This window comes from Aspergillus eucalypticola, assembly GCF_003184535.1.
Source record: "Aspergillus eucalypticola CBS 122712 chromosome Unknown BO83scaffold_32, whole genome shotgun sequence".
In the NCBI taxonomy this organism is placed as follows: Eukaryota; Fungi; Ascomycota; class Eurotiomycetes; order Eurotiales; family Aspergillaceae; genus Aspergillus; species Aspergillus eucalypticola.
In genome coordinates this window covers 307,699-323,221 of record NW_020290306.1, presented here as the reverse complement: position 1 = coordinate 323,221, position 15,523 = coordinate 307,699, and the positions used below count along the sequence as shown (strand labels likewise).

At 53.4% G+C, this 15,523-nt stretch overlaps 6 protein-coding genes across 6 annotated transcripts; all 6 read left to right on the top strand.

The window, feature by feature from the left end:
- Nucleotides 1–395: 395 nt before the first annotated feature.
- On the top strand, nucleotides 396–3,192 carry optF (small oligopeptide transporter, OPT family; the record flags this gene model as incomplete). The annotated part of the gene is made up of 6 exons (XM_025527916.1): nucleotides 396–449; nucleotides 758–946; nucleotides 1,018–2,345; nucleotides 2,395–2,609; nucleotides 2,667–2,936; nucleotides 2,993–3,192. The coding sequence occupies 6 exons, from the start codon at nucleotides 396–398 to the stop codon at nucleotides 3,190–3,192; spliced, it is 2,256 nt and encodes a 751-aa protein (XP_025383738.1).
- Nucleotides 3,193–3,933: 741 nt separating this feature from the next.
- On the top strand, nucleotides 3,934–6,247 carry BO83DRAFT_431261 (putative C6 transcription factor; the record flags this gene model as incomplete). The annotated part of the gene is made up of 2 exons (XM_025535570.1): nucleotides 3,934–5,341; nucleotides 5,400–6,247. The coding sequence occupies 2 exons, from the start codon at nucleotides 3,934–3,936 to the stop codon at nucleotides 6,245–6,247; spliced, it is 2,256 nt and encodes a 751-aa protein (XP_025383737.1).
- Nucleotides 6,248–6,446: 199 nt separating this feature from the next.
- Nucleotides 6,447–8,024, top strand: BO83DRAFT_322700 (putative guanine deaminase; the record flags this gene model as incomplete). The annotated part of the gene is made up of 2 exons (XM_025527906.1): nucleotides 6,447–7,809; nucleotides 7,924–8,024. The coding sequence occupies 2 exons, from the start codon at nucleotides 6,447–6,449 to the stop codon at nucleotides 8,022–8,024; spliced, it is 1,464 nt and encodes a 487-aa protein (XP_025383736.1).
- A 201-nt stretch (nucleotides 8,025–8,225) lies between these two features.
- On the top strand, nucleotides 8,226–10,562 carry BO83DRAFT_146589 (uncharacterized protein). The gene has a single exon (XM_025526206.1). The coding sequence runs from the start codon at nucleotides 8,323–8,325 to the stop codon at nucleotides 10,438–10,440; it is 2,118 nt and encodes a 705-aa protein (XP_025383735.1). The 5' UTR covers nucleotides 8,226–8,322; the 3' UTR covers nucleotides 10,441–10,562.
- BO83DRAFT_146608 (uncharacterized protein) lies at nucleotides 10,524–11,081 on the top strand. Its single transcript, XM_025526207.1, has one exon. It carries the CDS (start codon nucleotides 10,684–10,686, stop codon nucleotides 10,975–10,977), a length of 294 nt encoding a protein of 97 aa, XP_025383734.1. The 5' UTR covers nucleotides 10,524–10,683; the 3' UTR covers nucleotides 10,978–11,081.
- A 1,295-nt stretch (nucleotides 11,082–12,376) lies between these two features.
- On the top strand, nucleotides 12,377–14,500 carry BO83DRAFT_146586 (sugar porter family MFS transporter). The gene is made up of 5 exons (XM_025526205.1): nucleotides 12,377–12,831; nucleotides 12,888–13,011; nucleotides 13,061–13,137; nucleotides 13,190–13,554; nucleotides 13,610–14,500. The coding sequence occupies exons 1-5, from the start codon at nucleotides 12,530–12,532 to the stop codon at nucleotides 14,362–14,364; spliced, it is 1,623 nt and encodes a 540-aa protein (XP_025383733.1). The 5' UTR covers nucleotides 12,377–12,529; the 3' UTR covers nucleotides 14,365–14,500.
- The last annotated feature ends 1,023 nt before the right edge of the window (nucleotides 14,501–15,523 follow it).

The following is a 15,523-nucleotide window of genomic DNA, read 5'->3' as shown; positions in this document are numbered from 1 at the left end:
CCTCGCTCGCCCCAGAGAGGACTTCCAGCAGGGGAGTTTATCCCAACTTCATCCTCATCTTTATAGCCACCAGGCATTTTATCCACCCAGGAGTGCCATTTGAACAGCCCATCTCCAGAATTACCGTCTCTGGCAAGCTAGGGTGCCTCTTAGTGTCGGGCCAGGCCGATGACAAGCTTGCTGGTCGTTGGTTGATTGCAGCGGCGCACTCCACCGTCTTTGCGGCCGATGCTCTCCGGACCAGCCAGAGCCCCTATCTGCTGATTATTCCACGCATCATCCGAGCCGGTCTCGCCGGGGTGCTGTTCCATCCCAGCTTCTAGACGCTTAGCTTGTCTCTCCCACCAGCGCATCTTGATTAATACGGGGATCTTTTAGAAGAGGAGAAGGAGGGGATGATGGGGCTGCAGGACACGATGACCGATGAGAAGAAGTCATCGACGATCCAGGTGGGCTAGACCCATATTTCCTTGTCATTCTACATACTATTCATGGTTTACTACTACTATCTACATCTTCACTATCTTGATCGCGACTGGTCTTATTCTAAGTTGGCCCGACTGCTTGTCATCTCCCCCGGAATCCCTTCACGTGGTGTCCCCTTCTACATCGTCCCGATTTACCCCCCCAACCTGCATCGTGCATTTACTGTTACGTGAGGCATCATCACATCTGACACATCCACCATCTACCGTTATTGGCTCTCATCTCTTTCCCAAATTTGCAATGCTGATGATCGTCTTCGTGCTTTGTCTAGGAGCCGTCGTTGAATGGGACTAGCGATGCCTCTAGCATCCTGAGCGACACCCGCGCTCAGGACATACTCCCCTATGAAGCCGACGATTCCCCATTTCCCGAAGTGCGCGCGGTCGTCAAGCCGGTTGATGACCGGCAGCTCCCGGTTAATACTGTTCGCATGTGGGTGATTGGTATGGTTTTCACAATTGTATGTTCTCTCCCTCCGACCGTGATGCTGCTGCAACTTGGAGAAGGAAGTAACTCGCTCATCAGTCATAGGTTGGAAGTGGCTTGAACCAATTCTTTAGTCTGAGACAACCCAGTGTGACTATTAGTGCTCTTGTTGCCCAGCTCCTAGCATTTCCGGTCGGATGTGCGTGGGCGCAATGGGTGCCCCTGGGCTGGTTCAACCCGGACCACCATTTCAACATCAAAGAGCATGCCCTGATCACAATTATGTCCAACGTCTCTTTCGGGTCGGCAGCTGCCACTCAAGTGATCGAGGCCATGGTTAAGTTCTACGATATGCCTTCTCATGGAGGATTCGAGATTTTATTGATGATCACTACGCAACTGTTTGGGTTTGGTCTGGCGGGGATGGCCGCACGCTGGCTCGTGGGTCCGGCCACTATGATCTGGCCGCAAGTCTTGTCGAACGCTGCTTTGCTTTCGACCCTGCATTCGCGCCAGAATCTGATGGCAGATGGCTGGATAATTAGCCGACTTCGGTTCTTTATGATTGTATTTGTGGCTGGGGCAATCTGGTACTTCGCTCCAGGCTACCTCTTCACAGCACTAAGTACATTCAGTTTCATCTGCTGGATTGTACCGGACAATGTGGTGGTCAACCAGCTCTTTGGCCAAACGACAGGGTTGGGCATGTCCTTGTTGACCTTCGACTGGGCACAGGTTGTCTACGCCAACCAGAGTCCCCTGTTAGTCCCATTCTGGGCAGGCCTTAACGTTATCGGTTCGTTTGTGCTCTTCTACTGGATTATCTGCCCGATTATCTATTATACCAACACGTGGTATTCGGCCTACCTTCCACTGCTGAACTCAGATACGTTCGACAATACGGGCAAGCCATATAATACAAGTCGCGTAATGAACGCAGACGGAACAATCAATGTGGAGGCATACCGCAACTATTCGCCCATGTTTCTCCCGGCCGGGTATGCCATGACGTATGGCGTGGCCTTTGCGAATCTGACGGGCATCTTCGTCCACGTCGCACTGTATCACGGGAAAGATCTAGTTGAGCAATGGAAGGGTAGGAACGCGAAAGACGTTCATGCCCGGATCATGGACACCTATGAGAGTGTGCCGTGGTGGTGGTTTGGCGGCATCACGGTTGTGATGTTTGCGCTGAGCATAGTGGCCAACGAGGTCTGGCATACGGACCTCCCGGCGTGGGCGGTTCTTCTGGCATATTTGCTACCCATCATATACATCATCCCCGTTGGTATCATCAAAGCGATCACCAATATATCCAGCAACCAACTAAATTTGATCACCGAATTCATCGGTGGCTATGCTTTCTTAGGACGACCAGTCGCAAACATGGCGTTCAAGTTTTATGGCTATGCGGGCGTGTCGCAGGGACTCGAGTAAGTATCCACATGGTCCGCAGGGAGATAAGAGCTGACCGATGTCTAGATTCGTGGCCGACATGAAACTGGCGCACTATCTCCATATCGCGCCACGAACGCTGTTTGTCGCGCAGGGCATGGCCACATTGGTCGGTGCCGTTGTTCAGTGCGGTGTGACTGTGTTCATGATCACTCGGATCCGCGGGGTCTGCACCCCTGAGGCTGAAGGGGGCTTTACCTGCCCTCATGGCCAGGTAACTTACTCGTCATCCCTGATCTGGGGTAAGTGTCGGCCCGACCACTAAACTTCGTGGCTTTTCCGTTAAAAGTTTTGTCTAGGTGTTCTCGGTCCCGATCGAAACTTCAGTCCCGGCCAGATGTACGGGAATCTGCTTTGGTTCTTCCTTGTTGGACCCGCCGTCGTGGTGATCACATGGCTCCTGGGCCGCCGGTGGAAGAAGGTCAACTATCTTTCTTGGCCCGTTGCATTTGGTGCCATGAGCCTCGTCCCTCCTGCGACGGGAATCAATTTTTCGTCGTGGTGGTTGGTCAATGTGATCTTCAATGGGGTTATCAAACGGCGCAAGCCTGCCTGGTGGTCAAAGTATAGTAAGTGATTCTTGATCAGTCTTGCTCGCGGCCAGTTGCTAATGGAGTTGCTGTAGACTATGTGCTTTCTGCCGCACTCGACTCCGGGGTTGCCGTGTCGACCGTCATTATATTCTTCTGCATTATTTTACCAGCTGGGTCATTGAAGTGGTGGGGTAACACCGTGTATAAGAATACCGCCGACGCACACGGTGTGCCATATAACAGACTTCCAGATTCGGGATATTTTGGCCCTGCAAAGGGGACCTGGCAATAACAGATGAGGGCTGGAGGCGTTTTGGTTGATTTCAATAATGAATGGATTTCGGTTAACATATATTTTATCATCTATAAATCTAGAATTAATGTATTAATTTTTTATTAATTTCGTGTGAGTCCACAAGATAGTGTATGTAAGTCTGCAGCGTAGGAAATTTAGGAAATGTAGGGGGCGGATGGGTAAACCGGTGTTAGCCCGGAGCCTCGGTTTGTCTCTGCGAGTCCTTCGTGTTAAAAGCATCATAACCAGGGAACCTTGAGGGGAGGTGGGTTAAGGTTCAGGGATCGGGAGGTTTGGGCGGCGGTGTTAGATATCCTACTGCAATTGCCCGCATTGCAGTTTAACAAATGTGGTGCACGCCGTCAAAGTTTGGAGGGGGAGAGAGAGAGAGAGAGAGAGAGAGAGAGAGAGAGAGAGAGAGAGAAAAGAGTCATTAGCAGGATTGATCGACCATTTGGGGCTGAGGGGACAAAGACTAATAAACCTTTTCCCTTCCCACCATTTCTCTCTCATTAAAGACCAAGACCTCCCTCGGGTGGATACGCCCCTCTCCTCCCCCGGCAGCTCACTAAGACTAAGGACCGAGCTACGGCTGCAACTCCGTTCAAGTCGCCCAGTTCTTTTCACCATCAATCCAAACCCATCCTTCTCATCCCCCACTCAATTAATTCCTCCCCCCGGTATGGCCTGCGGTTCGAGCCGCCTTCCCTGGCCTCTTTCTCCGTCCCTTCCACCACCATGACCAACCGTGACCCCGAATTTCGGCATCAGCTGGGCAAATTCCGACTCGATCCCCTACCGATTCCTTCTCATCCTGCATCGCTTCCTCCTCCCCCGCGTCCTGCTCACCCCAGTTCCGTTCCTTCTCCGCAGTCGCTGCCGCCGCCTGCATCCGTGCCGCTTCAGCAGCAACAGCCACTCCCAACAGCACCACCGTCGCTCCCTCCGTCTCATCAGCAGCAGTCTCAACCAACCCCGGCCTCATCGCGATCCTCCCCCTCACAGATTCCTCATCCTCGCAGTAAACGAGTATCCACGGCGTGCGACTTTTGTCGGAAACGGAAGAAGAAATGTGACTTTCGCTACCCGAACTGCTCCGCGTGTACTCGCGCCGGTGTCCGCTGTACAATCCCTCCGCCGGGTCCCCAGGTCGCCGCGGCGTCTGTTCCTCGAGATCAATTGGAAAATCTACAAAACCGGGTACGATGGCTGGAGGAGCTTTTGCGCCGCAAAACAGGCATCTCGGTCGCCGACCGGCCTACGGGGACTGCGCTGGATGGCGAGGGCGACCCGGACTGGTGGTACCAGGTACCAGCCTTGATGATGACTCGCGGGAGTTCAACACATTCAACACCCACAACGACGGCAACCGCGCTGTCCAGCAGCCCTGCTCCTAGTTCCACTGCGGTAGGCACCGAGTTGCCTAACGTAGGTGAGTTGTTTCGCGACCAATTGGAGCATCGACGACCCTCCATCGCGCGTCCGGTAGCATCCGCTCCTCGCGTGATGCGGCTCGCCTCGCTTCCAGAGGCGAAATCAGTAGCATCGCGATACTTTGATAGTCTGGGGTACCAATACCCTTTTCTCCATCGGGAGGAGTTTATGGCCCATCTTGATCGCATCTATGCGGGGGAGGTCCCCGCACCGGAGGTTCATCACTCGTATCACATCACCATCGCTACGGCCTTGTTGATCGGGTCTGCCGACGAGACACAGGCTGCCGAGTTCTACCATGTTAGCAATGAGACCATGGCACTGGCGTTGCAAAACGAAGATCTGGCAGCTGTTCGAGCCCTTTTGAGCGTTGCTGTGTATACAATGTTTGCGACCACGGGCCCCAGTGTGTGGCACATCCTCGGGACTACTTTGCGTCTCGCCACAAGTCTCGGGCTGCACAAAGCCCGTCCAACGGGGAACGTGATAGAAGAGGAGATGGCCAAGCGGGCGTTCTGGAGTCTCTACAACCTTGATCGACTAATCGCCAGCACTCTTGGAAGGCCACTTGGAATTGCAGATGAGGACATCTCCATCGGCTTGCCACGGGAATTCAATGACAATTGGACAGAGACCCCGGGGGCTAGTGCCATGACTATTCCTTTGCAGGTGGTGCGCCTGCGCCGGATTTTTTCGCGGATCTACCGCTACTGTAAGTCTTTTCTAATTTATATGGTGCTCGCCGTGTTCAGTTCCACTGACCGTGACAGTATTTAACAACCAACCGTCACCGCCTCCAACAGAGGTTGCCATCACGCTCAGTCATTTCCGCCAGGAACTAGACGACTGGCGACAGGAAGCACCGGTGTATGCACCCGCGCTTTTATACTCAACAAGTTACTACGACTATCTACATGCAACGACACTGCTCCTTATGTACCGACCTAGTCCGCGTAATCCGACACCCGATGCCACAAGCATCGTGAGCTGCGGAAACGCCAGTATCCAGGTCATTCGGTCCTACTGGGACAGCTACTCGCAGGGGAAGCTGAAGTGGATTTGGTTGACCCTCAGTCAAGTTTACTTTGCCGGCATTACAATCCTATGGTGTCTAAACCACAATCTCCAGTCCGTCCGCGAAGGCCGTGGTATTGCGTGGAAGCCCGAGGATCAGAGCATGCGACGGGCTATCCAGGCAGTAGTTGTTCTGCTGGAGGAATTTGGCAAGCGACGTCCGGGGGTGGACCGACTGGCGGAGACGTTCCGCAACCAGAGCACGATGATCTTCAGCCATCTGGCGTATCAGCAGGAACAGCAGCAGGAGCAGGAGCAGCAGCTTCAACAACAACAGCAGCCACAACCACCACAACCACCACCGCCTCCACCGCAACCACAGCCACCAATGCCACAACATCAACCATTCCTTGAACAGCAGCCGCAGCAACAACCACAGCATATTTTGGTAGCACCACCGGTGCCCCTAGCGCCGGTGCTGGATGACGTTCTCCTGGTAAATGGATCGGGGAATATACCCATGATTGACCCGCAACTGGCGGAGCAATTATTTTATTCCTATGATTGGTTCCAGGAGGAGATGGCGACATATTATACCCTTTAGTTGGATTTTTATGACAATTTTGGAGGCAGATTTCTGTATTTGAGCTTACGGCTGTTGTGGTGTAGAAAATGTGGAGGCGCATTGCTACCCCGCTGTAGATAAAACCCCTAACAACGCTTATCTTCTGTCAAACTCCATCACAACATCTTCATTATCATCATTATCAATCCCCCCAACTATTACCGCAGCCACTCCCCTCATGGCTTTTGATACACCCGAAGCTCAAGCCTTCCATGGCACCTTCATTCACACACTCAGCTCCAATCAACTTGAGATCCTTACTGAGACTTTCATCCTCCTCTCACCCACTGGCACCATCCAAGCCATCCACCCATCCACCCCCACAACTTCCATTTCAGATCTCCTTGCAGAATACCACTACTCTGAATCTACTTGCACAGTGACCATCTTGCAGCCTACCGAGTTCTTCATCCCCGGCTTCATCGACACGCACACTCATGCGCCCCAATGGGCCCAGCGCGGCACAGGGCGGGGCATCGATCTACTTACCTGGCTGGAGACCATTACCTTCCGCCACGAAGCCAAACTAGCCGATCTGGAGTACGCCAAGTCGCTTTATGCGTCCTGCGTCCGCGGTGGACTCAAACAAGGAATGACGACTGCCTGCTACTACGGTTCCCGTCATGCACCTGCATCGGTCATCCTCGCTGAAACCTGCCTGAACCTGGGTCAACGCGCGCTGATCGGAAAGTGCAATATGACTCGTCACGCCCCGGACTGGTACCGGGACGCGTCGGTGGAAGAATCCCTCCACGAAACGGAAGACTTTATTGCTCAAGTTCGGAAACTTGATCCCACACATGGACTAGTGACACCGGTGATTACACCGCGGTTCGCAATATGCTGTGAGGAAGAACTTCTGGCTGGGCTTGGGGCTGTCGCAGACCGAAATCGTGACTTGCCCATCCAGACACATTTCAACGAGTCGCGGGGCGAGGTCGACTTTACCAGGTCCTTGTTCCCCAATGATAAGACTGAAACGGAGCTCTATGAGCGGCTTGGGCTCCTGAATGACCGGAGCATCCTTGCTCACTCGATCTATCTCTCCGATGCAGAGATTGAACGTATGGCGGAGCTGCAGTGTGGGATTGCTCACTGTCCTATCCCCAATGTTACGATGGATGAGTTCATGGTTGCCCCCGTGCGGGAGTATCTCCGTCGGGATATTAAAGTTGGCTTAGGTACTGACTGCGGAGGAGGGTATTCAAGCTCCATGCTTGATGTGATGAAGGCTGCCTTTGTGGTGTCGACGGCACGGTGTACAATGACGCAAGGACAGGACCAACCTCTGAGTCTCACGGAGGGGTTCTACATGGCTACTCTGGGCGGAGCGCGGGTATGCGGACTGCAGAGGAAGGTGGGGAACTTCCTGGTGGGCAAGGAGTTTGATGCACTGCTTATTCGGACGCAGGAGGAGGGCGTTATGGCGCCAGTGCAGGAGGAAGACGGAGTGCCGACGGTGTTTGAGAAGTTCTTGATGACTGGAGATGACCGCAATATCGGACGTGTGTTTGTCAGGGGACGGGAGGTGCATACTGCGCGTTGAAATAATTGTCATGTATTGACTGCTATATTTATCGATATCTGGAAAGCATTGCGTGTACAATCTCATTGTGAATGGCTCGTTCCTTATAAAAGTAGAGAATCGGGTGGAGACGGGGGTTTGATCCACACCTCAGGCACCGGTAAGGCTGAGCCCGTTTCCGGTTTTGTTTCACAGCCTCGTCCACCACTGCTTTGCCCTCTCCACTTCTGACTGGAGACTCTCGCTCCCTCCTCTGCTTTCCCCCCCTCCGTGGCAGGGGTTTTAAGTCTGAGCCCCCAACCCTCCTCCCTCAGGATTCTGCCTTCTTTCGTTAACCCACCTCTATATCCTTGGGGGAGTCTTCTTATCCTTATTTCCTTTCCTTATGGCCTCCTAATCATCCCTAATACTAGTCATTCGCGATCGCCGTTTCTTGAAACCCACTCCTCGATAACGGTTCCCTAATAACGGCCATTCATTCGCTTCACCCTTCATTTCCTCCCCACGAACTTCTTAAAGTAATAACACCATGGCGGAAGAACCTCAGGTCATGTCGATCCAGCAACGAATTGCGGCACTTAAACAAGCGCAAGTTGGTCAAAGCTCAGGAATCGACACCAGCGAGCCTGTGCTTGTCCAGCCCACTCCAATGCCCATCCGTCCAGGTGCTCCCCCGCGACCTAAGACGTTCACCACCACCAACAACACCAACGACAGTCATAATAACCATGCTGCTGGCAGCAATGGCTCTGTCTACAATCATTCATCCGTCTCAAATGATGCGGTCCCTCCTAGACCTGTCCCACGTCCCGCTACTGCACCAGCACCGCCCCCAGTGAAACACAAGACGCCCCCTCCTTTGCCTGCTCGCAAGCCCTCCGACCAGCAACGCCCAGCACTACCACCGCGCAGACCGACGCAACCTTCTCATAAAGGCTCATTGGAGTCTATGGCCTCAGATATATCTAGATCGACAACTACAAGTACCGGGAGGACATCGGCTAGCTCAATCAATGCAGGCCCTGGCCGCTCCCTGCCCCCCGCTTGGGGCGAGGCTGAGTTGCCTCCGTTGCCCCCTAAACGCCAGCCACAACCACCACCGCGGCCGACGCCCACTACGAGAAGTAGTAGCAATAGCAGCAGGCTATCTCCACCTCGTCCGTCTTTGCCCTTGCGGCGGAAATCCAGCCAGAGCAACTACTCCGTGGAAAGCAACGATTCGCAGGCTTCGCGGCTGCCTCCTCCACTGCCGTCTAGGACAACAAGTGACAGGTCGCTGACTATCGACGAAGAGGACGAAAAGAACCCACCGCTACCAGTTCGGAGGCTGCCCCCGCCCCCGCCTTCTAACGATACGCTGGGTAAGCTCAAACAATCCGGTTTCGCGGCGATCAATAAATCTTTTGGCAGTACCAATGGAGCTGTCAATGAGCCCAGCTCCAATGGCGTGCCCCCGCCTGTCCCCTTGGCATCGCGTCCGGATCTCTCTAAAATCCAAGCTACGAAGCCTCGTTTGTATGCTTCCAATGCGCCCACAGTGCCAACACCGGTTGCGTGCCTGAAATGCCGCGACTTCTCAGCTGCCGATGCCCATGCAGCTCGATACCCGCGCACGTCTCTCCCGACACACGACCTGTCCTGGCTGGCGAATGAACTCACGGCACCGTTCCCGTCTCACACGGACAAAGCTCGTGTCATCTTCACATGGCTCCACCACAACATCGCGTATGACGTAGAGGCCTTCTACAATAATCGGGTGAAGAGTCAAACCCCAGCCAATACACTCGCGACGGGAATGGGTGTGTGTGAAGGGTATGCGGGGTTGTTCACTGCGCTTGCTACCCGTGCAGGTATGGAGGCGAAGACCGTCCACGGTCACGGTAAGGGTTATGGATATGTGGCTCCTACTCCTGGATCTCCGCTACCCCCGGTTCAAGGTGGCCATGCTTGGAACGTCGTCAGGATCGACAACGGGCAGTGGAAGCTGATTGACCCCTGCTGGGGTGCTGGGTGCGTCTTTGGCAAGGGGCAGCCTTACCAGCCAAAATTTGACCCGGCCATGTTCACGGACACTAATGATGAGCTGGGGCTGAAGCACTTCCCCGAAGACCGAACGCAGTTCTACCGTGACGATGGACGTCCGGAGATCAGCTGGCAGGAGTACCTTCTGGGTAACCCCAGTTCACCGCTGTGCGTTGAGCAGCCGGTGATCTTTGGGGAGGCGGAGAAGCACAGCATTGGAGTGCGGTCCTACCGCCCGGCTGCCAAGCAGATATCAGTGCACCAGGGAGGACCGGTGCGCTTCCAGTTCGGTCTGATCTGCGAGCACTGGACGCTGGAGTATCACACGCGGGCCAAGCCGGGGTTATTCCTACTGATGGTGAAAGGAGTGGACGGGCAGAAGGAGGAGAGTCTCGTATTTACACACGTGCGGGGATCGAACCCTAACGGCGGGGGAGATATGTGGTACGTGGACGTTCCGGACTCCAGAATGCTGGGGGCGCCGGGCCAACAGGTGCCGATAGTGGTGCTGACCCGGTTCGGGGATCGAGCGGACTGTCGGGGGCTGACAGCGGAGGAATACCGGAGGCGGGTTGGTCGGGTGCAAATGGAGTTTGCCTTCATTGCACAGTGGGATCTGGTGTAAGATGCGGCAAAGGGGGTCGGCATGGGCAGCCGGGTAATTAGGGTTGGCTGCCCTGCATGGGCTGAGTGTCTAGTAGACTAGTGTTTCTTCTTTTGTCTCTGCGTGGCTTTTTTGGCTTTTCCCTTCCCCTCTTGTCCCGGCTTGGGGAGGCTTGTGTCTCACCCCCGACAGCGGACATGGTTTGTCCCGACATTTTCCGTAATGATAATGACCCTGGTCGTATATATATACACATAGCCGCACATGAAGATGCGATTTTGGATTTGCAGCCAACCAGCCTTTGATTGCATTACTCACATCACTTGGTACAGCGGGGACAGCCTGGCTCTACTAGTACTTGTTAGTATAATAGGGAGGGAAGCCATTGACGGGCGGAGAAAATCCACGAATCAGCCAAGGGAGCTTGAGTGGATGAGAAAAATTCAAACGTTAGTAACCAACGGTGCTGGAATCCAGCACGTTAGAGAGTCCTTGGCGAAGGCTAAAAGGAGGGTACAATGTCGGCTAAATTCCAGTCCCATGTCATGGTTTAGTTGACCAGGAGTACTACAACTAGTAGGTAGCTACTTACTAGTATCATGTTGGGGTGACTGGGGTCCCCCGCGATTATTGCATGAGGGATTTATCTACTTGGTCATTCGGGAAGCAGATGGAAGAGAATTTCAAAGAATGTCTCAATCACATCATAGCCGACAGGTGATGAGAAACTGGCAATATGACTGGGGGTAGTAATTAAAATCTTGTGAAAATATGATACGGAGGGGCCCGGGGTGTTTCCATTATCCAAAGCAAATCAATGTTTCCTGTTCCTGTCTTCTTGTGACTGGTTGTGATAGGATACTTTCCGTAAGATACCCACCCATACTAGCCGGTCTAGGGAAGGTCTACCATGGCCAAGACCCTGAAAGTCGAGATTTAAGCCTAATTAGGCTCTGGGCCGGGCGAGAGCCTGATTGCCTGTGAGTCGAGTCATGTGCTCTGGGGAAGCCGGTCGGTGTCTCTCCGCAATCTCAAGTCCCCCATCCTCTTCTCCATTTCCCCCCGAACTGGATCTCGTTTGCTCATCTTCACCGAAATTTAGCTATAATCGGTTCATATTAGATTACACCTCTGATTCGAGTCAGTTATAGTTACACTGTCGCTGCACCGTCCCCGCTGGCATTGCGTTGCTGGCCTGCAGGAATTTCCCAATCTACTCCGGACTGTATCCCGCCTTGGCCGGGAAAGGGAAACGACAATGCCGATCCACCCAATCCCCGGAATCCTCCACCTCCACCTTCTCTGCCTCCACGCTTACGCTGGATCGCGGCCTCCGACTCTCGGCTGACCCGTCTTCGGTCTTCAGCCTTCAGGGTTTCCTGCCTTGCGTGTCCGATGGCTTTTCTGAACGTGCTGGCCGGCTTGGACCGCCGCCCACGCTTTCAGCCACCTACCCGACTACGGTCACATTCGGCCATCCCGATGAAGACATACCGCTGAAGTCGAGATAGAACGTGCCGTGCATCGTTCAGGTCGGGTGGATTCTGGATCATTCTCTCGCCCCCTCCCCATCTGCTTCCTGATGGCTCGTTTCATGCCCACTCGACCCTCCAGACCATGTGCTTGCCCCGGTTTTTTCCCATGCGACAGATGGGCTCACGGCCAGCCGACTGACCCATGGGCAACGCCCCCCATGTCAGCTCCTGGTGGACCGCCTTTTGCTGCATGCATCCAATCGCTAGTCCAGCTGAACCTTGACCTAACCGGATATGCCTGTCTCTCCGCTAGTCAGAGGTCGGTCTAATCTCGCCTGGTATGGGTCTGCTTTGCCGTGCTAATCGGGTCGGAACAGTCCCTCTACCACCCTTTAGGTTTGACAATTCAACCGGCCATCATGGCGGTTTTCTGCGTCGACCCCGCGGCATTCCCTCTTGTCTCACTGTGGTTCATTTCATCTGGTGCCATCCGTTCCCGGGGTTCGCTTTTCTTAAATCCCCCGTCTTTTCCCCGGCTTCTCCTGCGTTCTTCTTTTGCTTTCTCCGGTGGTTCCCCGAGGTTTCTTTTTTCTTTCCCCCAAAATCTCCTGCCGTGAGAGGAACCAGCTGGCATCATGGCTATCGGCAATCTTTACTTCATTGCGGCCATCGCCGTCGTCGGCGGTGGTCTGTTCGGTTTCGATATCTCGTCGATGTCCGCCATCATCGAGACCGATGCCTATCTCTGTTATTTTAACCAGGCTCCTGTCACTTATGATGATGATGGCACGAGAGTCTGTCAGGGTCCCAGTGCTAGTGTGCAGGGTGGTATCACCGCCTCCATGGCTGCTGGTTCCTGGCTGGGATCGTTGATCTCGGGTTTCATCTCGGATATCCTTGGTCGTCGTTCCGCCATTCAAATCGGTTCCGTTATCTGGTAAGTGCCTGACATCGCTGCACCTTTGGCTCTACTAACCATGCATGTCTGCATAGGTGCATTGGATCTATCATTGTCTGTGCCTCCCAGAACATTCCCATGCTGATCGTCGGTCGTATCATCAATGGTCTGAGTGTGGGTATCTGCTCCGCTCAGGTACCAGTGTACATTTCGGAGATTGTATGTAGATCCTATAATATCTCTGCTGCATGTGGTGCTAACCTTTTAGGCACCTCCAACCAAGCGTGGTCGTGTCGTCGGTCTGCAGCAATGGGCTATTACCTGGGGTATTCTGATCATGTTCTAGTAAGTTCTTCCCCACCATCAGTTGCCGTCCCTCATCTCACACGTGATCCAGCGTCTCCTATGGCTGCAGCTTCATCAAGGGTACGGCGGCCTTCCGGATCCCTTGGGGTCTGCAGATGATCCCTGCCGTGCTACTGTTCTTGGGTATGATGCTCCTGCCCGAGTCGCCCCGTTGGTTGGCACGCAAGGACCGGTGGGAGGAGTGCCGCGCTGTCTTGACTCTCGTCCACGGTCAGGGCGACCCGAACTCTCCCTTTGTGCTGCGCGAATATGAAGAGATCAAGAGCATGTGCGAGTTTGAGCGTCAAAACGCGGATGTTTCCTACCTTGAGCTGTTCAAGCCTAACATGCTCAACCGTACCCATGTGGGTATCTTCGTTCAGATCTGGTCTCAGCTGACTGGAATGAACGTCATGAGTAAGTCTCTTCCAAGCCTGTACGGGTTGGTAGCAATACTAACTGTTCGTTCTAGTGTACTACATTACCTACGTCTTTGCTATGGCCGGCCTGAAGGGCAACAACAACCTGATCTCCTCCAGTATCCAATACGTGATCAACGTGTGCATGACCGTGCCGGCTCTGATTTGGGGTGATCAGTGGGGTCGTCGCCCGACCTTCTTGATCGGTTCCCTCTTCATGATGATCTGGATGTACATCAATGCCGGTCTGATGGCCAGCTACGGCCATCCCGCGCCGGCCGGTGGTCTCAACCACGTCGAGGCCGAGTCTTGGGTCATCCACGGCGCGCCCAGCAAGGCTGTCATTGCCAGTACCTACCTCTTCGTAGCCTCATACGCCATCTCCTTCGGCCCCGCCAGCTGGGTGTACCCCCCGGAACTGTTCCCTCTGCGTGTGCGTGGCAAGGCCACCGCCCTCTGCACTTCGGCCAACTGGGCCTTCAACTTCGCTCTCAGCTACTTCGTTCCCCCGGCCTTTGTCAACATCCAGTGGAAGGTCTACATCCTCTTCGGTGTCTTCTGTACCGCCATGTTCATTCACATTTTCTTCTTCTTCCCCGAGACCACGGGTAAGACCTTGGAAGAGGTCGAGGCCATCTTCACTGATCCCAACGGCATTCCGTACATTGGTACGCCCGCCTGGAAGACGAAGAACGAGTACTCGCGCGGTGCACACATCGAGGAGGTTGGCTTTGAGGATGACAAGAAGGTTGCTGGTGGACAGACTATCCACCAGGAGGTCACTACTACCCCGGAAAAGATTGCTTGAGGTGAAAGATCAGTGGTGTCGGTGATGATGGAGGTGGGTGAGGGGGATGATACAGTATTTAAAGTATATACGAAAAGGAGCTAGATAGACAGTTGTCGGCTTAATGCAAGATGAATAACATATAATTTGTCCGCTCGACATACTTGTGCAATATTCTTTGAAAACTTTCTATATTTTCAGCACTTGACACCAGATACTATTACCCTTAGTAAGTGGATACTATCGTGACTCTGAGAACCAGGTGATGGCTTCGCCGACCCAGGTAAGCACAGCATTACTCCAGCTAACTTCTATGTTGTGCTCACAACTTTGCACAATCCTGCACAATCCCCCGACTCAAACTAAAGAACATCAGTCAATCAGCCAATAGTTGCAAGATAGATCTACTTGTCTAGTGCGATAATCCACTTTTGCATTCTGCTTCCAGAATAAACCAAGTACCTGTCGCTAGTGATGTCATCCTGTGAAGCTTACCAACCTACGGAGTATTCTCTGCCCACCAGGTGGAGAGGTTTTATTGACATTATGGTTCTTGAGCAATAGAGACATGACCCACGAGTGGAGTCAAGACGAACTAAACTATTGCTTGTCCAAGGTGCGCTTCGATAGACTCTCGTCTTGAATACTCACGTTGGACTTACTAATATATCCCTGACAATTAGGTAGCCAGCTTATAGCACAAGGACATACTTCGGACCCAGAATTCAACAACTTAGCCACATCGAATCCTCCCCATCATCAATAAGCGAAGAAAAAGGGATTAACTCTCCCCTGGCGCTCTCAAGACCAACTCAAGCTTTCCGCGTGGATTGTCCGACTCCGAAGACAAGCTTTAGTGTCTGGCGCTGATCGCCCGTCGTGGAACCACCACTAGTGTGATTCGTTTACACCCACACACCCACGACTTGGGCTTTACAGCCCGCTGTCTATTGTCTTCTCGTGCAGATCGGACAATCGATTGTGTGTAGTTCTTGTTTTTCCTGCTATGGTTGTGCTTTCTTTCGTCGCATTGGTGATGACGGTTTGGTGGTGGAATTGAACGGTTTGTTTTTTATGACTGATTATTGGGGGTTTAGTCGTTGAGCAACATGTTTGTCACTTGCTTGGTGAGATCAACGAATGTGTTCTGCTGCGAATGTCCTGAACAGCCTTTGGCTAA

Excerpts from the sequence above, each read along its gene's own strand:
- BO83DRAFT_146589 (XM_025526206.1), top strand. The coding sequence starts at position 8,323 with ATGGCGGAAGAACCTCAGGTCATGTCGATCCAGCAACGAATTGCGGCA.
- BO83DRAFT_146608 (XM_025526207.1), top strand. The coding sequence starts at position 10,684 with ATGAAGATGCGATTTTGGATTTGCAGCCAACCAGCCTTTGATTGCATT.
- BO83DRAFT_146586 (XM_025526205.1), top strand. The coding sequence starts at position 12,530 with ATGGCTATCGGCAATCTTTACTTCATTGCGGCCATCGCCGTCGTCGGC. Across the intron at positions 12,832-12,887 it reads CAAATCGGTTCCGTTATCTG|GTGCATTGGATCTATCATTG; the intron begins GTAAGTGCCTGA and ends ATGTCTGCATAG. Across the intron at positions 13,555-13,609 it reads GACTGGAATGAACGTCATGA|TGTACTACATTACCTACGTC; the intron begins GTAAGTCTCTTC and ends TGTTCGTTCTAG.